The 25,447-nt window shown below is 43.8% G+C and overlaps 1 protein-coding gene across 5 annotated transcripts in view; it reads left to right on the forward strand.

The window, feature by feature from the left end:
- GPLD1 (glycosylphosphatidylinositol specific phospholipase D1) overlaps positions 1 to 25,447 on the forward strand; it is a 68,032-nt gene that overhangs the window by 26,342 nt on the left and 16,243 nt on the right. For 4 of the 5 annotated variants that reach the window (XR_007152033.1, XM_047857863.1, XM_047857865.1 and 1 more), the window contains exons 9-15: positions 8,936 to 9,043; positions 9,271 to 9,298; positions 9,392 to 9,531; positions 18,758 to 18,823; positions 20,462 to 20,585; positions 22,830 to 22,969; positions 24,897 to 25,083. Coding sequence is in view for 4 of the 5 variants with exons in the window: in XM_047857863.1 (XP_047713819.1) it covers positions 8,936 to 9,043; positions 9,271 to 9,298; positions 9,392 to 9,531; positions 18,758 to 18,823; positions 20,462 to 20,585; positions 22,830 to 22,969; positions 24,897 to 25,083 (793 nt within the window). In the remaining variant the exon portion in view is untranslated. The remainder of the gene's footprint in view (positions 1 to 8,935; positions 9,044 to 9,270; positions 9,299 to 9,391; positions 9,532 to 18,757; positions 18,824 to 20,461; positions 20,586 to 22,829; positions 22,970 to 24,896; positions 25,084 to 25,447) is intronic. The other variant, XM_047857866.1, reaches the window with a different exon arrangement.

Raw genomic sequence — 25,447 nt, forward strand, 5'->3', positions numbered from 1 at the left:
TAAATTCTAAAAGGTAAAATTGCAGATTAGAATGGTCTAAGTAGATTCTTTAAACTTGTGAATTATACCATGTAAAAATGCATATTTAAAAAAATTTTTAACATTTATTTATTATTGAGAGACAAAATGAGAGCATGAGCAGGGAAGGGGCAGAGAGAGGGAGACACAGAATCCAAAGCAGCCTCCAGGCTCTGAACTGTCAGCACAGAGCCTGATGTAGGGCTCGAACTCACGAACTGTGAGAGAGAGAGAGGGAGACACAGAATCCGAAGCAGCCTCCAGGCTCTGAACTGTCAGCACAGAGCCTGATGTAGGGTGCGAACTCATGAACCGTGAGATCATGACCTGAGCTGAAGTCGGACGCTCAGCCTACTGAGCCACCCCGGGTGCCCCTAAACATGCATATTTATAAAAAAAAAAAAAATAAGATGATGTACACCTGTGCAGCTACCACTCAGTTTAAGAAATGGAGCCTTACTGGAATCTTACAAGTTCCTTGCCCTCCCTCCTCACCTTCTCTCCCACTGGGGTAACCACTACTGTGGGTTTCCTGTTAATCATTTTGTTGCTTTTCTCTATAGTCTAAAACACAGGGATGTGTCCATATATAAAATAGTACATTTTTTAAGTTTTTAAAAAAATATTTATATTTGAGAGACAGAGACAGAGTATGAATGGGGAAGAGGCAGAGAGAGGGAGACACAGAATCCGAAGCAGGATCCGGGCTCCGAGCTGTCAGCACAGAGCCCGACGCGGAACTCCAACCCACAAGCTGAGAGATCATGACCTGAGCCAAAGTCGGACGCTTAACCGACTGAGCCACCCAGGCGCCCCAGTAGTACACGGTTTTAAACTTTAGATAAATAGAATCGTATAGCACGTATTCCTCAAATTTTGTTTACGTTTCTGTTTCTGAGATACAGTCACATGGATGTGTTTGGCGGTAGTTCATTCATTTTTCACCACTACGTGGTATCCATTTCGTGGGCAGAGCAGGTGAATTACTCTGTTCTCACGTGGATGGATACGTAAGCCATCTGGAGTGTTTTTGCTTCACACATAACGTTGCCATGAACGTTTCTGTACATACACCAGAGAGGAACCTCTCTCGTAATCACCACCAGACATGGAATTGGTGGGTCGTAGGGCAAGTGCATGTTTAACTCCCCTAAGCAAGCCCAGACTTTCAGAAAGGTCTTCCCAATTTCTGCTCTCCGCAGTTTTATGTGGTAGTTATACGTATTTTTTTCTTTTGACGTTTACATTTTCTCCAATGCTGGGTACTGTCCAACTCGAAAATAACCTGTTTGGTGTGTAATGGTACCTCATTAAAGTTTTAATTTGCATTTCCCAGATGACTAATAATGAGTTTGAACGTTCTTTCATATTTGATTGTTCGTGTTTGATAGTAAGTGAAAATCTGATTTGGTGTTTGGCCTGTTTTTCTGTTGGTTTGCTTATCCTTTTTGCTTGTTTCTGAGTGTTCTTTGCATATTAGGGCTCCTAATGTTTGGTCCGTTTATCATTATTTGTTACAAATATCTTTTTATAGTGTGCGGCATGTCTTTTTACTTATGATGTGTTTCAATAAACAGAACTTAATTTTAACCTATAGTAATTGAATATATCGGTCTTTTCCTTTGTAATTTGTACTTATGATGTCTTATTTAAGAAATCCTTCCCTACTTGAGGGCGTGAGATTATTCTCCTACTTAGCCTTCAAGAGCTTTTATAGTTTTATTTTTTAAACTTTGCCTTTCATCTACCTGGAGTTAATTTTTTGTATATTCTGAGATAAAATCTGATTTTCTTTCTTTCTGGAGACAGAACTGATCGTCTCCAGATCAGGGCACTTATCCATAGCCTCCCCTTTGCTCACTGATCTGTGATGCCCTCTCTGACATAAATTAAATTCCAGAGGTATTTGGGTCCATTTCTGGGCTTTCTGTTTTGTTCTATTGATCTAATTGTCCGTGAGCAATACTGATTTTGAAAAATTACAGTGACTTTATAACACATCTTGACATGTGGTAGGGCTGGTCTCTCAGCCTGTCCTCTTTCTTCAGACATACCTTGCATATTCTTTTGCCTTGGCTCTTTCAAATCAAGTGATAGGAGCAAGGTGCCATGTTCTAAGAAAAATCTTGTTGGAATTTTTATTAGAATTTTATTGAATCTAGAGCTCCGTCGGAAGAGAATTTACAGCTTTGCAATATTGAGTCTTCTTATCCATAAATCTGTTATATATTTTATTTAACTCTTCTTTAATGACTTTAAAGTTTCACAAGTTTTGTCATCAAGGTCTTACATATTTTATTTGATTTGGTTGCAGAGACTTTTTATTTGCTACCATAAGTGGTAACTTTTGGTACCAGTTTTATTTTCTAATTGATTGTTGCTGTGTAGAAATGCAAGTGACTTTCTAATTTTGACTTTTGTATCCAGCAACTAATTTAAATGTATCTGGAGATGCTTTCAAATTTACGGTAGACTCACAATGCCTCATCTACAGATTGTCACCATTTTGCTTTTCCTATTTCCTCTAGAAATTTCCTTTTTCTGGTGCATCACACTGGCTAATGTTTTCAGTTCCGTAGAAATGGTGATACTGTGGGGCACCTGGGTGGCTCAGTTGGTTAGGCATCTGACTTCAGCTCAGGTCATGATCTCACCGTTCATGGGTTCAAGCCCCGTGTCAGGCTCTGTGCTGACAGCTCAGAGCCTGGAGTCTGCTTCGGATTCTGTGTCTCCCTCTCTCTAACCCTCCCCTGCTCATGCTCTGTTTCTCTCTTTCTCAAAAATAAATAAACATTAAAAAAGTGGTGATACTGAATGTGCTTACCTTGTTTGTGATCTTGAAGAAAATGCTTTCAAAATTCATCACGTATAATATTTGCTTTATCAACTCAAGGTAATTCCCTTCTATTTTAGTTTGCTAGTAGTTTTTGTTATGAATTAACTTCTTATGGGTTGAACTCTGCATCTGTTGAAATAGTTCTCTCTTCCTTAATCTGTTAATACAGTGATTCTATTAATCTTACATTTGCCAATATTTAATCAAGTTTAATTCCCGGGACAAACCAACTTTGGCATAGCTTATTTTCTGTTTAATATTTGTTACATGTTGCTGCCTGGGCTTTTGCATTTTTGTATATGGGTGAGCTTGTACTGTGATTTTCCTTTCTTCTGTCCTTGTTTGGTTTTGGTATCAAGGTTGGGCTGGCTTCATGACATCTGGTGGAGAGTGTTCCTTCCTTTTCTGTTCTCTGGAAGTCTGTGTAAGATCAAAACTTCGTTTTCCTGAATGTTTAGTAGACTTTGTAAAGCCCTTTAGGCCAGGTGTTCTTTGTAGAGACTTCTTAAAAACTTCTGTAATGGTTATAGGGCTATAGAGTTTTTTAACTTCTTCTTCAGGAGTTTTATTTTTCTAGGACTTTTCCATTCCCTCTGTTTAAACACTGTAGCATAAGGTTGTTCATAATTTATTTTTTTCTTTATTTGTACTTGTGTTCCCTTGTCATCCATAAGTGTTCTTTATCCTGTTTTTTCTTACATCTTCTCCAATGAATCTCAAATAATATTTTTCAGGTTTATTATTTTTAAAGAATGAACTTTTGGCTTTATTGATCCTCTCTGTTACATGTTCCCTTTCTCTTTCCTTACTTTTTACTCATATATTTATTTCCTTCAGGTTCTTATAAAATTTGTAGAGTCTTTTTAAGTTTTTAAATTTAATGCCAGTATCGTTAACCTAGTGTTATATTAGTGTACAATATAGTGATTCAGCAAATCTGTCCATGACTTGGTGCTCACCATGATAAATGTACTCTTAATCCCCTTTATCTGTTGCACTCCTCCCCCCACCCATCTCCCTTCTGGTAATCATCAGTTTCTTCTCTATACTTAAGGGTCGGTTTCTTCTTTTCTCTCTCTCTTTTTTTCCTTTGTTCATTTGTTTTCTTTCCTAAACTCCACATCTGAATGGGATCACATGGTATTTGTCTTTCTCTGACTTATTTCACTTAGCATTATACTCTCTAGTTTACTCCATGTTGTTGCAAATGACAAGATTCCATTCTTTTTTATGGCCAATTAATATTCCATCATGTATATATAGACCACACCTTCTTTATCTGTTCGTCAGTTGATGGGCATTTGTGCTGCTTCCTTAATTGGGCTCTTGGAGATAATACTGCTGAAAACATTGGGGTGCACGTATCCCTTTGAATTAGTATTTTTGTATCCTGTGGGTAAACACCCTGTGGTGCAATTGCTGAATTGTCGGGAAGTTCTATTTTTAACTTTTTGAGGAACCTCCACACTGTTTTCCACAGTGGCCGTACCAGTTTGCACGTCCACCGACAGCGTACGAGGTTCCTTTTCCTCCACATCCTCGCCAACACCTGTTGTCTCTTGTGTTGTTGATTTTAGCCATTCTGACAGGTGTGAGGTGGTATCTCATTATAGTTTTGATTTATATTTCCCTGATGATGAGTGATGTTGAGGGCATCCTTCCATGTGTCTGTTGGCCCTCTGGATGTTTTCTCTGGAGAAATGTCCATGTTCTCTGCCCATTTTTAAATTGGTTTAGTTCTTTTGGTGTTGACTTATATCAGTTCTTTATATATTTTGGATATTAACCCTTTATCAGGTATGTCATTTGAAAATATCTTCTCTCATTCGGTAGGATGTTTTTAGCTTGCTGATTGTTTCCTTTGCCGTGCAGAAGCTTTTTATTTTATGAAGTCCCAATAGTTTATTTTTGCTTTTATGTCCCTTGCCTCAGGAAACATATCAGAAAAATGTTGCTATGACTGATGTCAAAGAAATTACTGCCTGTGATCCCTTCTAGGGTTTTTATGGTTTCAGATCTCACATTTAGGCCTTTAATCCATTTTGAGTTTATTTTTGTGTATGGTGTAAAAAAGTGGCCGAGTTTCATTCTTCTGCATGTTGCTGTCCAGTTCTCCCAGCACCATTTGTTGAAGAGACTGTCTTTTTCCCATTGGATATTCTCTCCTGCTTTGTCAAAGATTAACTGATCATATAGTTGTGGGTTCACTTCTGGGTTTTCTATTCTGTTCCATTGATTTATGTCTGTTTTTGTGCCAGTATCCCACTATTTTGATTAATGAAGCTTTGAATTATAACTGAAGTCTGGAATTGTGATGCCTCCAGCTTTGCTTTTCTTTTTGAAGATTGCTTTGGCTACTCGGGGTCTTCTGTGGTTCTGTACAAATTTTAGGACTGTTCTAGCTCTGTGAAAAATGCTCTTGGTATTTTGATAGGGATTGCATTGAATAGTAGATTGCTTTGGGTAGTATTGACATTTTAACAATATTTGTTTTTCCAATCCATGAACATGGAATGTCTTTCCATTTTTTGGTGTGTCGTCATCAATTTCTTTCATCAGTATTTTATAGTTTTCAGAGTATAGGTCTTTCACCTCTTCTGTTCCTAGAGATTTTATTGGTTTTGGTGCAATTGTAAATGGGATTGTTTCCTTAGTTTCTCTGCTACTTCGTTATTAGTATATAGAAATACAACAGAATTTTGTACATTGACTTTTGTATCCTGTGATCCTACTGAATTCATTTATCATCTCTAGTATTTTTTTGGTGGTGTCTGTAGGGTTTTCTATAGATAGTATCCTGGCATCTGCAAATAGTGATAGTTTTACTTTTTCCTTGCCAATTTGGATGCCTTTTATTTATGTTGTCCAATTGCTTTGGCTAGAACTTCCAATACTATGTTAAATAATGGTGGTGAGAGCGGACATCGGCATCTTGTTCCTGACCTTAGAGGAAAGACTCTGAGTTTCTCACCACTGATTATGATGTTCACTGTGGGTTTTTCATATATGGCTTTTCTTATGTTGAGGTATGTTCCCTTTAAACCTATCTTGTGGGTTTTTGTCATGAATGGATGTTGTACTTTGTCAAATGCTTTTTCTGCATCTATTGAAATGATCATAAGGCTTTTATTTTTTCTTTTATTGATATGATATGTCGCATTGATTTTGTGAATACAGAACCACTCTTTGAACCCAGGAATAAATCTTACTTGATCATGGTGAATGTTTGTTTTGTTTTGTTTTTTTTAATGTATTGTTGGATTTGGTTTGCTAGTATTTTGTTGAGGGTTTTTGCATCTGTGTCCATCAGATACTGGCCTGTACCTCTGGTTTTTAGTGGTGTCTTTATCTGGTTTGGGTATCAAAGTAATGCTGGCCTCATAAAATGCATTTGGGAGTTTTCTTTCGTCTTCTATCTTTTGTAATAGTTTGAGAAGAACAGGCATTAACTCTTCTTTGTATGTTTGGTAGAATTTGCCTGTGAAGCCATCTGGCTCTGGACTTTTGTTTATTGGGGGGTTTTTGATTACTGATTGAATTTCATTAATGATAATTGGTCTGTTGAAATTTTCTACTTCTTCCTGATTCAGTTTTGGTAGGTTATATGTTCCTAGGAATTTATCCATTTCTTCTAGATTGTCCAATTTGTCATCATAGAATTTTTCTTAATATTCTCTTACAATTCTTTGTGTTTCTGTGGTGTCAGTTGTTACTTTTCCTCTTTTGGGGGGGTTGTTTATTTATGACCTCCCTCTCTCTCTCCCTCTCCCTCTCTCTCTCCCTCTCTCTCTCTCTCTCTCTCTCTCTCTCTCTCTGATGCCTCTGGCAAGAGGTTCGTCCATTTTCAAGGAACCAAGTAGGCTCCCCAGTGTGATAATCTGCTTCTTGCCCCTCTCTGAAACCATGGCTGCCTCCCTCTGGTAGCCAGACCTGTGGGGTTTAGTCCACACATGTCTCTACCCTTTCTACCCTCTTTAATGTGGCCTCTTCTCAACATTTAGCTGTGGAGGCTCTTCTGCCAGTCTTTGGGTCATTTTTGGGGTTGTCTGCACTGATGTGAGTGTTGTCTAGTTGTACCCATGGGACAAGATCCATTTAGGGTCCTCCCACTCTGCCGTCTTTGCCAGGAGTCTCCTGTTGAGTCTTGATTTGAGACCTAACGTATGATCAACACTCGTAAATAGTCCATATGCGCTTGAAAAGATTGTTCTCCAACTTTTGGTCTAATGTACGTATGCTTATTAGCTTAAGCTTATTAAATTTACTGTTAAAATGATAAACTAGCCTTCTTATTTTACATTAGGTCGATCTAATAATTACTGAGAGAGAAATTTGTTAAAAAAATTTCCCCTGGTGATGGATTGTTTTCCATTTTCTTGAAGCTCTGTCAATTTGCTATATAGACGTTTTGAAGATATGTTGTCAGGTACATTCAAGTTTAAAAATCTTACATCTTTCCAGTGAGTTGAACCTTTTTCTCATGACGTGGTGACCCTCTTCATCGCCAGTGAATGCTTATTGCCTCCCAGTCTCCTTTAGCAACTATCACTGTCGTTACGCCGGCTCTCTTGGTTATGTCCCATGGTGCTTGAATTCCTCATGGCTGGACTTTGAGTTGCATGTCTCCAGGCAGGGTTTGTCGACTTCTGCAGGCTCCCGGGAGACACTGTTAACCTAGGACCATACGGAGTTACATTCAGCCCTTGAAGTTTTTCTGACTACAGAGATAGCACGAATGCAGGACAGACCATTTGTGGGACTGGTGGTAGTTACCAATGTTAGGGGGACATCTATATCTTTTCCCCTTTATCCATTGTCAGTTTCTTGGCTGACCTTGACAGGTTAGGTTGGTTTCTAGCTAATACTCGTGCAGAGGCGTAGCCATTAGTTCAGAGTCTCCTCCGAGGTGGAAACCAGCTTTGGCTGGTTTCTGTGCTTTAGCCCATACCATCTGCAGCCCTTCAAAATCGCCAAGAGCTCGGGGCACAGCCTGGCTTCCCCACTTGCTTACCTCTTCAAGTTTCCAGTTTCAATTTATTTTGGGCCTTTGGAAAATTTTCACTTTCTTGCTAGCTTCATGATTCATCTAAAAAAAATATTTTTGTTATTTTGTCCAGCCCGGAGCTATTTTTATTGGGAGGACCACTCTGGTGCTCTTTAAAAAAAAAAAAAAAAAAAAAAAAAAAAAAGGATCTCTCCATAGAGTGTTTCTCATAAATATACTAAAATCAGGTTTTATTTGGTTGTGATTTCTGTCTGGTGTATTCTAAGGTTTCAGAAATAAAAACGGAAGATGATTCAGCATTAATCTAATGTATGCTGCTCTTTTGGCTGAAATAAGGAATATTGTGAATCAAAACCTGACTTAGAATTCTTTTTACTGTCTCACTTCTTACTTCTGTGTGGTCTAAACCAGGATGTTGGGGTGAGGAGCCATTTCGGTGTTTTTAAAAAATATTTTGTAATGTTTATATATTTTTGAGGGAGAGAGAGAGAGAGGGAGAGAGAATGAATGGGGGAGGGGCAGACAGAGAGGGAGACACAGAACCCAAAGCAGGCTTCAGGCTCTGAACTGTGAGTGCAGAGCCTGATGAGGGGCTCGAACTCACAAACCATGAGCTCATGACCTGAGCCGAAGTTGGACGCTTCACCAACTGAGCCACCCAGGCGCCCCCAATTTTGGTGTTTTAAAACTAAGAACTTTCAATAGCAATTCAGTGCTCAAAAGAATAAAAATATATTGCTCCTTGAACTGAATTCACAAGACTAATTCTTTTGACACGTTAGAGTTCGTTTCCTGTCTTCCAATGTACCTCCATAAATATTGGGTTAAGGTACAGTTGTTTGCTGTGCATCTTTGGGGAAATCAGTTCACTTTTCTGTGCTTTAGCTTCCTCTGATGTCAAGCAGGAATGTAGTAACTCCAAGCACCGGGGCCTGTAGGTAGGACGAAATAAATAGTTCATGGAAAGCCCTTTGCATAATTCCTGGCCCAAAGTAATCATGGAGTGAACAGTAGCTGCTCTTGCTGGCCATTTATCTTTAATTTCAGAATCTTATTTTATTCTAACCCTTTCTCAGGTATGTGCCCGTCCAAGATCTGCTGGGAATTTACAAGAAGCTCTATGGCCGAGAAGTCATCACCAAAAGTGCAATCGTTGACTGTACCTACCTTCAGTTCTTGGAAATGTAGGTGTCGCCCAGAGGAGAGCTTACAACTGATCTCAGTGTGACTTCCTTAGAGCGCTTTCTGACGTTTTAGTTTCCTGAGTTGGGTTTTGGATTTACGGGATTTTGCTCATTCAAAGGCAGTTGCACGATAGTAGCTACATGTTAATGGAGTTTTTTCCTTCATTATCTGCTTCGCTTCTCTGTACAAACCACACTCACAGGCAAAATTGTTGTTCATGTTGCAGGTATGGTGAGATGCTAGCCGTTTCCAAGGTAAAGGCTTCATTCTTCACAGTCTCAATTTAAAGGATTACGAAGACACCAGGAAAAGCACTTATTGGTAACTTTTCTTTTTCTCTACTGTAGCTTTATCCCACTTATTCCAGAAGATCCCCGTTTTTGGTGGAACAATTCCAAGAATATTTCCTGGGGGGACTGGACGACATGGCGTACTGGTCCACGAACATCTTCCGTCTGACGAGCTTCATGTTAGAAAACGGGACCAGGTGAGATCCGGCTCTACTTGTTCGCGGCCCTCCTGCCCTGCCTCCCCCCCAACTATCGTGCTCAGGTTTTCCACTGATCAAATGCAAGGCTCTCATGAAGTGCTGGCCTCTCTCGTAACCGAGGAGGGAGAGCAAGGAACTCCCTCCCTCACCTCAAAGCTCAGACGCGCTCCCATGTGGTTACACGTGCTGCTGCCTCCGCTTTTGGGGACGGAGAGGTGGATCCTGCGGAACTGTGGTCAGTGGGAGGGCCCCCTGTCCACCCCCGTGCCGCGTCCCCTCTTCAGGGAGGACCCGAGCTGTGCGCAGGCTCCGGCAGCCAGGGCCCAGTGAGCCTCCTCTCCGCCTGCCGCCATCTCAGGGTTAAAGGGTTTCAGAGGCCGCTGCACCAAACTCCCTCCTCCGAAGTGAAACGAGGAGTGGATGCATTTGTAAATCACAGCCTTCGGTTGGAGTCTGACATTCAGCCCGTGTGGAACAGCGTCTGGAGCGCCAGCTCCCGCCCTGCATGTCCAGGATGAGTGTTAACCGGGGCCTCCGACCGGGGTAGACCAGCCCACTTCCAGCCGCAGTAGAACTTTGGGCTCACAGAGTCTCCCTGCTGGATGAGAGAGCCAAGGCTCCTCTCGGATCTGGCTTGCAACCGGCCCACTGAGTATGCAGCCCCCGTGCACTGCGCAGCTAAGTGGGGTGGGGGGTGGTCTGGAGAGGGAGCAGCGGAGGCAGCACCCCATGCAGACAAGGGCAGTGGGAAAGAGGGTTTTAGGGCCGGATCTGTACCAGACGGCGGCTACTCCAGGTAAGGAGTATAGGACTGGGGTTATAAATTGGAGAGGCCCAAATGTGTGTAGCTCTGAGATATTATATGCCGGATGCTATTCTTTTGGCCTTAAAGACATTTGCTAGTATTCGGGGCTGGCTCAGTTGGTCAGGCGTCCGACTTCAGCTCAGGTCATGATCTCACCATTAGTGGGTTCAAGGCCCATGTCAGGCTCCGTGCTGACAGCTCAGAGCCTGGAGCCTGCTTGGGACTCTGTGTCTCCCTCTCTCCCTGTCCCTCCGCTGCTCATATTCTGTCTGTCTGTCTGTCTGTCTCTCTCTCTCTCTCTCTCTCAAAAATAAACAAACACAAAAAAAATAAAAACACTTTTAGTATTCAGAGAACATTAACCATAATTATATATTGTGACTTGGAACAGAATTGCCTTGCGTGATAAATTTGACATTAGACTGTAAATATTAAACCTGTTTTAAGTAGCTGGGGAACAGTGAGATAAACAATCCAATATAAATACTATTTTTAATAGTGAAATAAGCCTCCGGTGAAATCTCCAGGCTCTCCTTCTGTGGCCATGGGTTTTGGATGCACACGATGGTAGAGGATGGGCTTTGGAATTTTCCAGACCTGCCACTCACTGCTGGGTTATCCCAAGCAAGTAACTAAACCTCCCCGAGCTTTGTTTTTTTATCTGTGAAATGGGGGCAGAAATAATTCTATCTTTGATCACGGGGCTGTTGGGAGGTCCACCTGAGGGCGCTCGTGTAAATGGTTCAGTGTGTAGGAAGCACTTCATACATGTTGGCTCCTAGTGTTAGGACCACCATTGGAAGGAAGTTCAGTTTATGTTGGTCGTGTGAGTGTGAATGACCTGCGTTTATTTGTTTTAAAGATTTTCTCTCTTTTTAATTTAAAAAACAATTTTAAATTAATTTTTAAATTTACATCCAAGTTAGTTAGCATCTAGTGCAATAATAACTTCAGGAATGGAATCCAGTTATATGGGAATCCCCATAAAACCCCCAGGGCTCCTCCCAACAAGTGTCCTCCTTGATGCCCCTTCCCCGTTAAGCCCACCCCCCTACTCACCACCCTTCCAGCAATCCTCAGTTTGTTCTCTGCATTTAAGAGCCTCTTATGTTTTGTCCTCCCTCGTTGTTTTTATGTTATTTTTGCTTCCCTTCCCTTATGTTCATCTGTTTTCTATCTTAAATTCCACATATGAGTGAAGTGATATGATATTTGTCTTTCTCTAATTTCGCTTAACATAATACCCTCTAGTTCCATCCACATAGTTGCAAATGGCAAGATTCCATTCTTTTTGATTGCAAGTAATACTTCATTGTATATATATATATATATATATATATACCACATCTTCTTTTAAATTTGTTTTAAATATTTATTTTTGAGAAGGAGTCAGAGTGAGCAGGGAAGGGGCAGAGAGTGGGAGACCCAGAATCCGAAGCAGGCTCCAGGCTCTGAGCTATCATCACAGAGCCTGATGTGGGGCTTGAACTCACGAACTACAAGATCATGACCTGAGCTGGAATCAGACACTTAACTGACTGAGCCACCCAGACACCCCAATATACCACGTCTTCTTTATCCATTTCATCCGTCAATGGACTCTTTGCATACTTTGCATACTCTTTGCGTACTTTGGCTATTGTCAATAGTGCTGCTATAAACATTGGGGTGCATGTGCCCCTCGAAACAGCTTACCTGTATCCATCCCTTGGATAAATACCTAGTAGTGCTACTGCTGGGTCATAGGGTAGTTCTATTTTTAATTTTTTGAGGAACTTTCATTCTGGTTTCCAGAGTGGTTGCACCAGTTTGCATTCCCACCAACAATGCAAAAGAGGTCCTCTTTGTCCACATCCTCGCCAACATCTGTTGTTGCGTGAGTTGTTAATGTTGGCCATTCTGACAGGTGTGAGGTGGTATCTCTTTGCGGTTTTGAGTTGTCTTTCCCTGATGATGAGTGATGTTGAGCATGTTTTCATGTGTCGGTTGGCCATCTGGATGTCGTCTTTGGAGAAGTGTCTATTCATGTCTTTTGCCCATTTCTTCACTGGATTATTTGATTTTTGGGTGTTGAGTTTGATAAGTTCCTTATAGATTTTGTATACTAACCCTTTTAACTGATATTTCATTTGCAGATCTCTTCTCCCATTCCGTCAGTTGCCTTTTAGTTTTGCTGATTGTTTCCTTTGCCGTGCAGAAGCTTTTTATTTTGATGAGGTCCCAGTAGTTCATTTTTGCTTTTGTTTCCCTTGCCTTTGGAGACATGTTGAGTAAGAAGTTGCTGCGGCCAAAGTCGAAGAGGTTTTTGTCTGCTTTCTTCTCGAGGAGTTTGATGGCTTCCTGTCTTATGTTTAGGTCTTTCATCCATTTTGAGTTTATTTTTGTGTCTGGTGTAAGAAAGTGGTTCATTCTTCTGCATGCCACTGTCCAGTTTTCCCAGCACTACTTGCTGAAGAGACTGTCTTTTTTTTTTTTTAATTTTTTTTTTAACGTTTATTTATTTTTGAGACAGAGAGAGACAGAGCATGAATGGGGGAGGGTCAGAGAGAGGGAGACACAGAATCAGAAGCAGGCTCCAGGCTCTGAGCTGTCAGCACAGAGCCCGACGCGGGGCTCAAACTCACGGACCGCGAGATCGTGACCTGAGCCGAAGTCGGCCGCTTAACTGACTGAGCCACCCAGGCGCCCCAAGAGACTGTCTTTATTCCATTGGATATTCTGTCCTGCTTTGTCAAAGATTAGTTGGCCATACGTTTGTGGGTCCATTTCTGGGTTCTCTATTCTGTTCCATTGATCTGAGTGTCTGTTTTTGTGCCAGTACCATACTGTCTTGATGATTACAGCTTTGTAATACAGCCTGAAGTCTGGGATTGTGATGCCTCCAGCTTTGCTTTTTGGGGTCTTTGGCTATTTGGGGTCTTTTGTGGTTTCATACAAATTTTAGGATTGTTTGTTCTAGCTCTGTATAGAATGCTGATGTTATTTTGATAGGGATTGCATTGAATATGTAGATTGCTTTGGGTAGTATTGACATTTTAAAAATATTTGTTCTTCCTATCCAGGAGCATGGAATCTTTTTCCATTTTTTTGTGTCTTCTTCAATTTCTTTCATAAGCTTTCTATAGTTTTCAGTGTATAGATTTTTCACCTGTTTGGTTAGATTTATTCCTAGGTATTTTATTGTGGTTTTTGGTGCTATTGTAAATGGGATCAATGCCTTGATTTCTCTTTCTGTTGCTTCATTATTGGTGTATAGGAATGCAACTGATTTCTGTGCGTTGATTTTATATCCTTTAACTTTGCTGAATTCATGGATCAGTTCTAGCAGGTTTTTGGTAGAATCTTTTGGGTTTTCCATACAGAGTGTCATGTCATCTGCAAAGAGTGAAAGTTTGACCTCCTCCTGGCCGATTTGGATGCCTTTGATGTCTTTGTGTTGTCTGTTTGCTGAAGCTAAGACTGACAATACTATGTTGAATAACAGTGGTGAGAGTGGACATCCCTGTCTTGTTCCTGACCTTAGGGAGAAAGCTCTCAGTTTTTCCCCATTGAGGATGATGTTAGTGTTGGGTGTTTCATATATGGCGTTTATGGTCTTGAAGTGATCCTTCTATCCCTACTATCTTGAGCGTTTTTTCCAAGAAAGGATGCTGTATTTTGTCAAATGCTTTCTCTGCATCTATTGAGAGGATCATGTGGTTCTTGTCCTTTCTTTTACTGAGGTGATGTATCACATTGATTGTTTTGCAGATGTTGAACCAGCCCTGCATCCCAGGTATAAATCCCATTTGGTCATAGTGAACAAGTCTTCTAATGTATTGTTGGATCTGGTTGGCTAGTATCTTATTGAGGATTTTTGCGTCCATGTTTATCAGGGAAATTGGTCTATAGTTCTCCTTTTCAGTGGGGTCTTTGGTTTTGGAATCAAGATAATGCTGGCTTCATAGAGTTTGGAAGTTTTCCTTCCATTTCTATTTTTTGGAACAGCTTCAAGAGAATAGGTGTTAACTCTTCTTTAAATGTTTGGTAGAATTCCCCTGGAAAGCCATCCTGCCCTGGACTCTTGTTATTTGGGAGATTTTTGATTACTAACCAATTTCTTTACTGGTTATGGGTCTGTTCAAATTTTCTATTTCTTTCAGTTTTGGTGGTGTATATATTTCTAGGAATTTGTCCATTTCTTCCAGATTGCCAACTATATTGGCATATAATTGCTCGTAATATTCTTACTATAGTTTGTATTTCTTTTTAATTTTTTTTAACGTTTATTTATTATTGAGAGACAGAGACAGAGCATGAGCAGGGAAGGGGCAGAGAGGGGGAGACAGAGAATCCAAAGCAGGCTCCAGGCTCTGAGCTGTCAGCACAGAGCCTGACGTGGGGCTTGAACTTGTGAATTGTGAGATCATGACCTGAGCCCAAGTCGGATGCTTAACTGACTGAGCCACCCATGTGCCCCTTGTTGTTCATATTTCTGCTGTGTTGGTTGTGATCTCTCCTATTTCATTCTTGATTTTATTTACTTGGGTCCTTTCCTTTTTCTTTTTGACCAAACTGGCTAGGGGTTTATCAATTTTGTTAATTTTTTCAAAGAACCAGCTCCTCGTTTCATTGATATATTCTGTTATTTTTGGTTTTGATAGCATTGATTCCTGCTCTAATCTTTATTATTTCCTGTATTCTTCTGGTTTGGGGTTTTACTTGCTCTTCTTTTTCCAGCTTTTTAAGGTGTAAGGTTAGGTTATGTATCTGTGACCTTTCTTCCTTCTTTAGGAAGGCCTGGATTGCTATATACTTTCCTCTTTGACCTCCTTTGCTGCATCCCAGCGGTTTTGGGTTGTGGTGCTATCATTTTCATTGGCCTCTATGTACTTTTTAATTTCCTCTTTAACTTCTTGGTTAGCCCATTCGTTCTTTAGTAGGACGTTCTTTAGTCTCCAAATATTTGTTGTCTTTCCAATTTTTTTCTTGTGGGTGATTTCAAGTTTCATAGTGTTGTGGTCTGAAAATATGCACGGTATGATCTCGATCTTTTTGTACTTGTTGTGGGCTGATTTGTGTCCCAGTATGTGAACTATTCTGGAGAATATTCCATGTGCACTGGAGAAGAATGTGTATGCCACTGCTTTAGGATGAAATGTTCTGAATATATCTGTTAAGTCCATCTGATCCAGTGTGTCATTCAAAGCCATTGTTTCCTTGTTGATTTTCTGCTTAGATGATCTGTCCATTGTTGTCAGTGGGGTACTGAAGTCCCCTACTATTATGGTATTATTATCAATGAATTTCTTTATGTTTGTAATTAATTGATTTATATAGTTGAGTGGTTTCATTTTTGGGGGCATATATATTTACAATCGTTAGATCTTGGTGGATGGACCCCTTAATTATGATATAATGCCCTTCTGCATCTCTTGATACAGTCTTTATTTTAAAGTCTAGATTGTCTGATATAAGTAAGTATGGCTACTCTGGCTTTCTTTTGTTGACCAGTAGCATGATAGATTGTTCTCCATCCCCTTACTTTCAATCTGAACGCATGTTTAGGTCTAAAGTGGGTCTCTTGTAAACAGCATATAGATGGATCTTGTTTTCTTATCTGTTCTGATACCCTCTGTCTTTTGATTGGAGCATTTAGTCCATTGACATTTAGAGTGAGTACTGAAAGATGAATTTATGGCCATTGTGTTGACTGCAGAGTTGGAGTTTCTGGTGGCATTCTCTGTTCCTTTCTAGTCTTTGTTGCTTTCGGTCCTTTAAGTTTTGTTTCATCTTTTCTCACCTCAGAGAGTCCCCCTTAAAATTTCTTGCAGGGCTGGTTTAGTGGTCACTAACTCCTTTAATTTTTGTCTGCCTGGGAAACGTTTAATCTCTCCTTCTATTTTGAATGACAGCTTTGCTGGATAAAGAATTCTTGGCTGCATGTTTTTTCGATTCAGCACATTGAATATATCCTGCCACTCCTTTCTGGCTTACCAAGTTTCTGTGGATAGGTCTGTTGCAAACCTGATCTGTCTTCTTTTGTAGGTTAAGGACTTTTTTTTCCCTTGCTGCTTTCATGATTCTCTCCTTGCCTGAGTATTTTGTGCATTTGACTATGATACGCTTTGTTGGTAGTTCGTTTTTGTTCAATCTAATGGGAGTTCTCTGTGCTTCCTGGATTTTGATGTCTGTGTCTTTCCCCAGGTTAGGAACCTTTTCTGCTATGATTTGCTCATATAAATCTTCTACCCTTTTTCTCTCTCTTCATCTTTTGGGACCCCTATGATTCAGATGCTTAAAAAATTTTTTAATGTTTATTTTTGGTGGGGAAGGAGGGGCAGAGAGAAAGGGAGACACAGAATCCAAAGCAGGCTCTAGGCTCTGAGCTGTGAACACAGAGCCTGAAGTGGGGTTAGAACTCATGGACTGTGAGATCATGACCTGAGCTGAAATCATGAGTTGGATGCTTAACCAACTGAGCCACCCAGGCTCAGTTTTATTTTTGAGAGCGTGTAAGCAGAGGAGGGGCAGAGAGAGAGGGACAGAGGATCTAAAGCAGGCTCCAAGCTGTCAACACAAAGCCCAATGTGGGGCTTGAACCCATGAATCATGAGATCATGACCTGAGTCAAAGTTGGACGCTTAACTGAGTGGGCCACCCAGGTGCCCCTAAAGATTTTATTTTTAAATAATCTCTATACTCAACATGGGGCTCGAACTCACAACCCTGAGATCAAGAGTCTCATGCTCTTCCGACTGAGCCAGCCAGGTGCTCCAACATTTATTTGCTTTATAAAATCCGTGTGTAATGATCCTCAAGTGGAGAATAGTTTCGGCATTTGTTTTGGGTAGGTTGTCCAAATAGTTATGGACAGCCAGACCTTACTCTTTAAAATTTTTTTAAACGTTTATTTATTTTTGAGAGAGACAGAGAGACAGAGTACAAGTGGGAGAGGGGCAGAGAGAGAGGGAGACGCAGAATCCGAAGCAGGCTCCAGGCTCTGAACTGTCAGCACACAGCTCAACGCGGGGCTCGGACCCATGAACCGTGAGATCATGACCTGAGCCAAAGTTGTACGCTTAACCGACTGAGCCACCCAGATGCCCCTAAACCTTACTCTTTAATTAGGAGAACTAGTTGAGAAGGAACAGATTTGTCTCTTGATCTCTGTTCTGCTTTATCAAGGCAGAAAATTCCTTGAATTGATTGTCTCTTCACACACAAAGAAAGATTCATCAGAGTTTGTGGAACTTGGTGGAAATATGGAGAAAGGCTCCAAAGAAAAAGGAGGCAAATTCAGGAGCGGGAGAAACAGTGTGTCCACTGTCATATTATAAGGATTTCTCAGCGTCCTGATAATTATCTTCCAAAGCAGATTTGTTGCTTGAAACTCCTAGTGTGGCTTCTGGAAGAAACAGTGGAAGAATGGTAGTTATGTTTGCGGCCGGAGCTCTGCATAATTCAAAAAGGATTTGTAACTGTAGCGTTCTTGCTGTAAGGCTGCCATCCCGATCCTGGTGTTGGAGAACAGAACATTTGAGGAAAAACCTTTTCCAAAGCTGAACGCTGGCCCTGAGAGAGATGATTTTTTTTTAATTGTTTATTTATTTTTGAGAGAGACAGAGAGAGAGAGACAGAACGTGATTGGGGAAGGAACAGGGAGAGAGGCAGACACAGAATCCAAAGCAGCTCCGGGCTCTGAGCTGTCAGCACAGAGCCTGACACGGGGCTTGAACTCATGCATTGTGAGATCGTGACCTGAGCTGATGTCAGATGCTCAACCGACTGAGCCACCCAGGTGCCCCTGAGAACAGCCTCTTGTAATGTAATACTCCCTTGCTTAGTGCTTCCTTCCAGAGGGAGAGGGAAAGTTTACCTCTTATGTTCTCTTAGTGGCCGTGTCAGTTTACAAATCTTTGTTTTTAAAGGAATGAGGTGAAGAAAATAAGACCTATTGGAGCATATGCGGGCATAATCGGGCAGAGAGGGGTGCCGTTGGAATCCGTTTCTTTTTGTCTCCAACTCCCAGAGGGTTCACGGTAGCGTGGGGCAGTGGAACAGGTTCACTGGGAGGGAGGAGGGCGGCGTGAGTCTGGGGTGACCAGAGCAGGTGCACAGGAGGGAGGGGGGCGGGTTCAGAGCCCCACACTGGGCTTTGTGCCGACAGCTTGGAGCCTGCTTTAGATCCTGTGTCCCTCTCCTCCTCCTCCTCGCAGGGAGGGGTCTGGGGTGACCAGGGTGTGGGGCTGCCTGCGGTCGGCTCATACACCCTCAGCACGGAGGCCCCCGCTCCTTCAGCAGTGCCGTCCGGCTCCGTCACGAACGCCTCTAGACTAAGGCTTCTGGACGCGGCTTCAAGTGCACCACCGATTCTCAGTAAAATTCATGCCTGGACAGAAGGGAGTAGAAAAATGCCTGCTTCATCTGTGTCCCCAGTGACTGCAGTCTGCCCGAGAACCCTCTGTTCATTGCCTGCGGCGGCCAACAAACCAGCGCCCAGGGGTAAGTAGGTTCCAAACCTGTTCATAGAGAAACAACATCCAAACCGATCAAGGAACACACCGAGGGGTGCCCGGTAGACATGAAGACGGGATCTGTAGACAGGTAGGTGCGTGGGTCCGCCATTTACAGCCGTGTGATTTTTCAAGCAAGTTGCTGAATTTTTTTTGAGGTGCAACTTCCTCCTCCTGGCGAGATAGAAAAAAACACATGTCCATATTCCCAGAATCATGGCCTGGATTTCGTGCCAGCATGGATGTAAAGCAATTAGCATATCAGCGAGTCGCTCGCTAAGGAGTAAAAATGGTAGTTCATGGTGTTATTACTATCGCTGTTAGTACTCATCAACTTTACTTGCTCAGGGTGAAATCTGGGTAGTCCTCGAGGAGACCGGGTGAGCAGAAGATGGTCAGGGGGTTCCTGAGGAGGGGGCCAGGGGGCCCAACTTGTATTCTGAGTCCCTGTGGGGCCCCGTCCCGACCACATGCGCCTACTAAGCGTGTTCGTATTCTGCACGTCAGTAACGAGAGGGTGTTTCCTCCTCGCTGGCTCCAGGGGCTGGTTTAGGCTTTGAGGCCTCATCGTGAGCAGGACAGAGACGGTTCCTGCGCCCCAGGGTATGTGTCCGGCAGGGAGATGGGCACTGAACAAAACTCATAGACAGTCTCAAGTGTCAGGAGGGACGTACCATGGAGTGCCCTGACCCCATCACAGGAGAACCCTCGGCGACGAAGTGGTGTTTCCGTGGATATTTCAGGGTGAGCGAGGGGTAGATACTCGGACGCCGCTGCAGTGAAAGAGAGAGAGTGTAGAGCCGCAGAACAGGAGAGTTAAGCCCTCATGGTTTAATTTATTTAAATGAGGTAAGCCTTTGTTTTTTTAATGTAACTGAATTGAATGCCTCTGGCTCGAGCTTGTAATGTCTAGGTTGTCAGAGTCCCTACACCGGCTGGCGTTGTACGTGGGCCCCTGCGTTCACTCCCGTTTCCCGGCTGCTCTGTCCCGCTCCTCTGGGCGTCTGGTTTGTTGCCTCTTAAAATATATGACTTTGAAAACATACTTTTATTGCATGGTTCATTCCAGTGTGTCTTTGAAGATAAATCCGTGTGCCTGGATACCGGCGTCCCAAGCACCTACATCTCTTTTTTTTTAAGTAGTCTTTTTTTAATGTTTATTTTTGAGAGACAGGGTATGAGCGGGGGAGGGGCAGAGAGAGCGAGGGAGACACAGAATCCGAAGCTCCGACTCAAGAACCCACCAAATCATGACCTGAGCTGAAGTCGGACGCTCACCTGAGCCACCCGGGTGCCCCACCTACCGACTATCTCTTGACCATTTGCATGAAATGCTGAAATCCCGTCTTGTTGTTGTTGTTATTTTTAGTAATCTGGAAGAACTTTACACCTTTTATACCAGAAAAGTTTGAGGCTCCAGGAAGTAGTTTTCTATAAGCACCGGCTCTTAAGCCTTGGAAATGTGTTCAGTGAAATTCTGTGGAATGTCCTGGGAAGGTTTTTCTCTTTCACCTTCCAGATAATAGGATTTCATGGTCTTTCATCCGAGATGGACCTGACTTCATGTCCATCGTTCGGGGGCCTGTTGTTTCCTCAGTCTGTCCCATTTTGTGGTTCTCCCTTCCAGCAGCTCCAAAGTACAGAAAAGTGATTTCCATAGGAATTTGACTGCGTCCCTCACTAAAGAGACTGGAAAAAATATAAACTATACTGAAAGAGGAGTGTTCTTCCGCGTGGATTCCTGGACCTCGGTAAGAGTTTTCTGTTGCTATGGAGGGGGAGGGTGTGAGCTGCCCACTGCGATCTTGACCTGCAGACGTACCGGCTGTTTACTTGTTCACTGAGCGCCCTGTGCGCCTCCAGGCCAGCAAATACCCTTGGCCTCCAAATCTGGTTTTCTCCAGAGACGTCCTGAGATGTGAGTCTGGACCTTTGTGGCCTTTGGCAAGTCCCGCGGAGCCTGAGGTGGCCCTGGCGGATGCTGCATATGAAATCCATCCATGCGATCATCTTTTAAGTGTCAGACAGTTTGGGGAGTCTGGGTGGCTCAGTCAGTTAAGCGTCCAACTTCGGCTCTGGTCACGATCTCACAGTTCGTGGGTTGGAGCCCCGCGTGGGGCTCTGTGTTGACAGCTCAGAGCCTGGAGCCTGCTTCAGATTCTATGTCTCTCTCTCTCTCTCTCAAACTCTCTCTCTCACCTTCCCCTGCTGATGCTCTGTCTCAGTCCCTCAAAAATTAATAATAAAAAAAAACGTTAAGTGTCAGACACTCAACTGGGTGTGTAAGATGAAAGGGAAATAGACTGTGACCTTGAGAACAGGTGTCTATTTGGGGTGATAAGTACACAGATAATCATATGTACGTAGTATGCAACAAATAACGCGGGTGGGCAATACTCTGCCTGTGAGACAAAACTTCCTTCTTTGACTTAGGCCTTGAACAGGAGGTTATATTTCATCAGTGAGCATGTATCTCTGTGGGTTGGGAAAGTTTGGGGGATATTTGGAAATACGAGTAGACTTTTTGGCCTGGAAAACAAGACAAGGGATACAAAGTACTCGGAGAGGTTTGGGAAGGCACTGGACTGTGAAAGAGCTCTTAACGCCGGGAGAAGGGTTCACGCGACATCGTCTAAACGGCGCCTCTGGGAGTTGGGCAAGGGCCTGGGCGGGTCTGTTCTGTGGGGGTGCAAGCAGTGCCGACACGGGGGACGGGCTGCAGCCGCCCCGAGAAGGGCCCCTTACCTGGGTTAGCGCTCTGCTGTTGCTGCCTTAAAATTCCTACTCGCTGTTGAACTAGGGGCTCTGTGCTTCCATTTTGCACTGGGCTCCGCAAATTACACAGCCAGTCCTGACCCGGGATCCTCTGTCACACACTTATCCTCTTGTCCTAGTTATTTGGATCCCCTTCATAAAAAGGGAAGTCCTGTAAGAGAAACACTTTATGTTCCTGAGGCCTGTTGTGGTGCCTGGCACACAGCAGGTGCTGATTAAATGCTTCCTGGCTGAACGAGCGAGGCAGAGCTGGGCATTAGGCTGGGCGTCTGTGTGCAGCCCGCCAGGCGGACTGGATGGAAAACCAGGAGGCATGGGCCTTTCCTGCAGGGCCCTCAGCGGGCTCTTCTCTGGAGCCCGAGCTACGAGGGGCTGTCCCCCTGCTCTGGCCGATGCCACTCCGCCCCGGGGCAGGCCTCGGAATTCTGGTCTGGTCTCGTGACGCCCTCAGGTGGGTTTAGAGTTGTATCCCCTGGGCTTGGACGGATCTGGTACGTGGCCGGATTATTCAGGGCCGCTTGGGTGCGCGAGCAAGTTACGAACAGCTGAGCATCCCACACGGACGGCCCGGTCCCCACTCCAGTGCTTTGCAGCTGAGCTCTCCTGCCTGACGCGCCTCTACCTGCTGTGGTTTGGAGGGTGTTTGGGGCATCTCGGTGGTGGTCCAGTTCTTGGGGGTGAAAATATGCACAGACACGCACACACGGACACAGAAATGCACACACACGACGCATGCATACACAGAGATGTGCACACACACACCCATAGACACACACATAGACATGCCCCTGCACATGCATAGACACACAGATACACAATCAGTTCCATATTGAATGAACTTTTAAGCTATTTTAATCCATTAGCTTTCTTTCGTCCTGTTCTTCAGGTTAACACAGAGCACAGACCATCCTGACTTTGGTTCAGGCTAAGCCCCAGCAAACTTCCTTACCCGCTGGTGTGAGACCTGGGGCTGTAACTGCTCCCCTCCCCTCCCCGCCGCATACTGGGATAGTGATTGGCCTGCCCTGACTGCCCATCCCAAGTGGTCTTAGCTATTGATTGGAATCAGTGCTTTATTTATTTATTTATTTATTTATTTATTTATTTATTTAGCACTTGTCAAAACTGGCTTCCCTTAGTCTAATACTTTTGACAAGAAATAATAGTTTTGCCGATGATGCCATGTGTCTTTACCTGCCTGTACTAATTTTGTTTTCCAGGATTCCCTTACTTTTGCGTACCAGGCTCTGGAGAGGAACATACGGACAATGTTCACGGGCGGCTCTCAGCAGTCGCTGAAGCACGTCTCCAGCCCCTTGGCTTCTTACTTCCTGTCTTCTCCCTATGCAAGACTCGGTTGGTAGGTAGAAGTTTCTCCTATTCCTGAATGCTATCATCAGCATGACTTTCAGTCATTGAACAGATTTCGGATGGCACCTGTTAGCACCTCATATTCCGTTCCGGTCACCATCAACAAAAATATTAATTTAATTTCATCTTTATAATAACCACTTGGGGCACCTGGGTGGCTCAGTCAGCTAAGCGTCTGACTTTGGCTCAGGTCATGATCTCATGGTTCGTGGGTTCAAGCCCCGCATCAGGCTCTATGTTGACAGCCTGGACCCTGGAGCCTGCTTTGGATCTGTCTGTCTGTCTCTCTCTCTCTTTCTCTTTCTCTCTCTCTGCCCCTCCCCTGCTCGGACTCTCTCTCAAAATAATATACATTAAAAAAATTTTCAAAACCCAATAACCACGATCTCCTTAAAATTGGTGAAAATGTGTTTAAATACAAGGAGTTTTCACCTGACTGAATAATTACAATAAAGTATTACAGAATATTTGCAAAGCTTCAATGTTCTTGAAGACCTAATGTCACAGACATTTGGGAATCTAATGACATTAGAAGCATATGAACAGATGGCTAATCCAGTGATCGGAATATCCTAACTTCATATGACAAAAGCCTAGTAAACCACGGTAATTATAAATACAATGTTGGGGATGCCTCTGATTTTAATAATCAACCGAAACCGAGCCCCAGTATATAGAAGTGATTGTTTTCTGGAGGTTTGGGGACACTTCTTTTTTAAGCCACGCTCCTTAAATCCATATGACATTGTTTCCCTTGGAAACATTTACTGACAGCTCTTCTTTTTTGGGCCACTAACGCATGCAGCCCCAGCACAGGAATGGGGGGTGAATGTTGTTTTTACTGGCCGTTCAGTCGTGCATAATGGCTCCTCGTGGCCGCCTTCCCGAAGGAGCCAAAGGAGGCCTCCTGCTAGGCTTGCAGTCACATGGGGGGGGGGGGTGTATGAGGACAGGGGGGTGTGGGGGTGGGGGAGCAGCAGTGAAGACGGAGGTCTCTCCCCTGCACCCAGCCTCAGAGCGCAGGGAACAGCAGTGTCTCCCTGGTGCCTGTCAGCCCCTTGGAAACTACTTGTCTCCCTCTGTTCTGCCTTTTATTCCTTTTGTGGCCATAATAACAAGAATAAACAGATGATCTCTGGTCTTTCTAGCTGCCCCAGCAAAGACCTTTGAACCTTTGGGTTTGTCTACTTCTGTACCTGCTCCGTCATAGATTCTCATTTAGAATCACCCACTAGGGCGCCTTGGGGGGCTCAGTCGCCTAAGTGTCTGGCTCTTGATTTCGGCTCAGGTCATGATCTCACGGGTTCATGTCGTGTTTTCTCTCTCCCTCTCCCTCTCTCTCTCTCTGCCCCTCCCCTTGCTTGTGCTGTCTCGCTCTCTTTCAAAAATAAGTGAATAAACTTAAAAAAAAGAAAGAAAGCAAGATCTACTAACTACATTGAACAGTTAGTATTTTTCACAGCACACGGCACCCCGTGCAGCTAAGGTAGAGATAGCATGTATACTTAACACGTTTGTCCCAGACTCAGTTGGTGTCCATTTGTTACCTGACCTGTCAGAGCCCATGCCACTGGCTGGGTGCAGTTGTCCTCTCTTGCCAGGCGAGCTCAGGACCATGCACAGCTATTCTGGGTTTTGCATAGAGGACCTGAGGCTCTGTGAAGACGCTTTTCACCTGCTCGGGTCATAGGGCCCAGAAATGCCCAGAGGCCTTGGTGGCCTCAGTGTCGTCGTCGTTGTTGTGTTTCTTGGAGAGCAAGACTGAATCACAACGTAAACTCAGACGTGAATGCTCTCCGCAGTCAGGCAGGGTGAAGAAGTCAACAAGAGGAAGTTCTAGGGAGGAAGGACACAGGAGACCGTCTTACCCATAGTTCTCAGCAGATACTGGGGGGGTCCTCTCTTCTTCCCCGCAGGGCAATGACCTCAGCTGACCTCAACCAGGACGGGCACGGCGACCTGGTGGTGGGCGCTCCGGGATACAGCCGCCCCGGCCACGTCCAGGTCGGCCGCGTGTACCTCCTCTACGGCAACGACCTGGGCCTGCCCCCCATCGACCTGGATCTTGACAAGGAGGCCCACGTGATCCTGGAGGGCTTTGAGGTGAGGCGGCCATCTCCAGTTTTTCCTTTTGGTGTCCATAAGCCACTGCCTGTCTTTCTCAGCCGAGTCTCCAGAGTGAACAGCCAGTCACAAGAATGACGGTAGCAACACACAGCCGGTGGCCGATGCTTATTTTAAATGCTTGTTTTTAGTTTTGAGAGCGAGAGACAGCACTTGAGCAGGGAAGAGGCAGAGAGGGGACAGAGTGCTAATGGAGGAGGGGCAGAGAGAGAGGGGGACGCAGAATCTGAAGCAGGCTCCAGGCTCCGAGCTGTCAGCACTGAGCCCGACACGGGGCTCGAACCCGTGAGACGTGAGAGCACGACCTGAGCTGAAGTCAGATGCTCAATGGACTGAGCCACCC

Source organism: Prionailurus viverrinus, chromosome B2 (genome assembly GCF_022837055.1).
Source record: "Prionailurus viverrinus isolate Anna chromosome B2, UM_Priviv_1.0, whole genome shotgun sequence".
Taxonomy (NCBI): domain Eukaryota; kingdom Metazoa; phylum Chordata; class Mammalia; order Carnivora; family Felidae; genus Prionailurus; species Prionailurus viverrinus.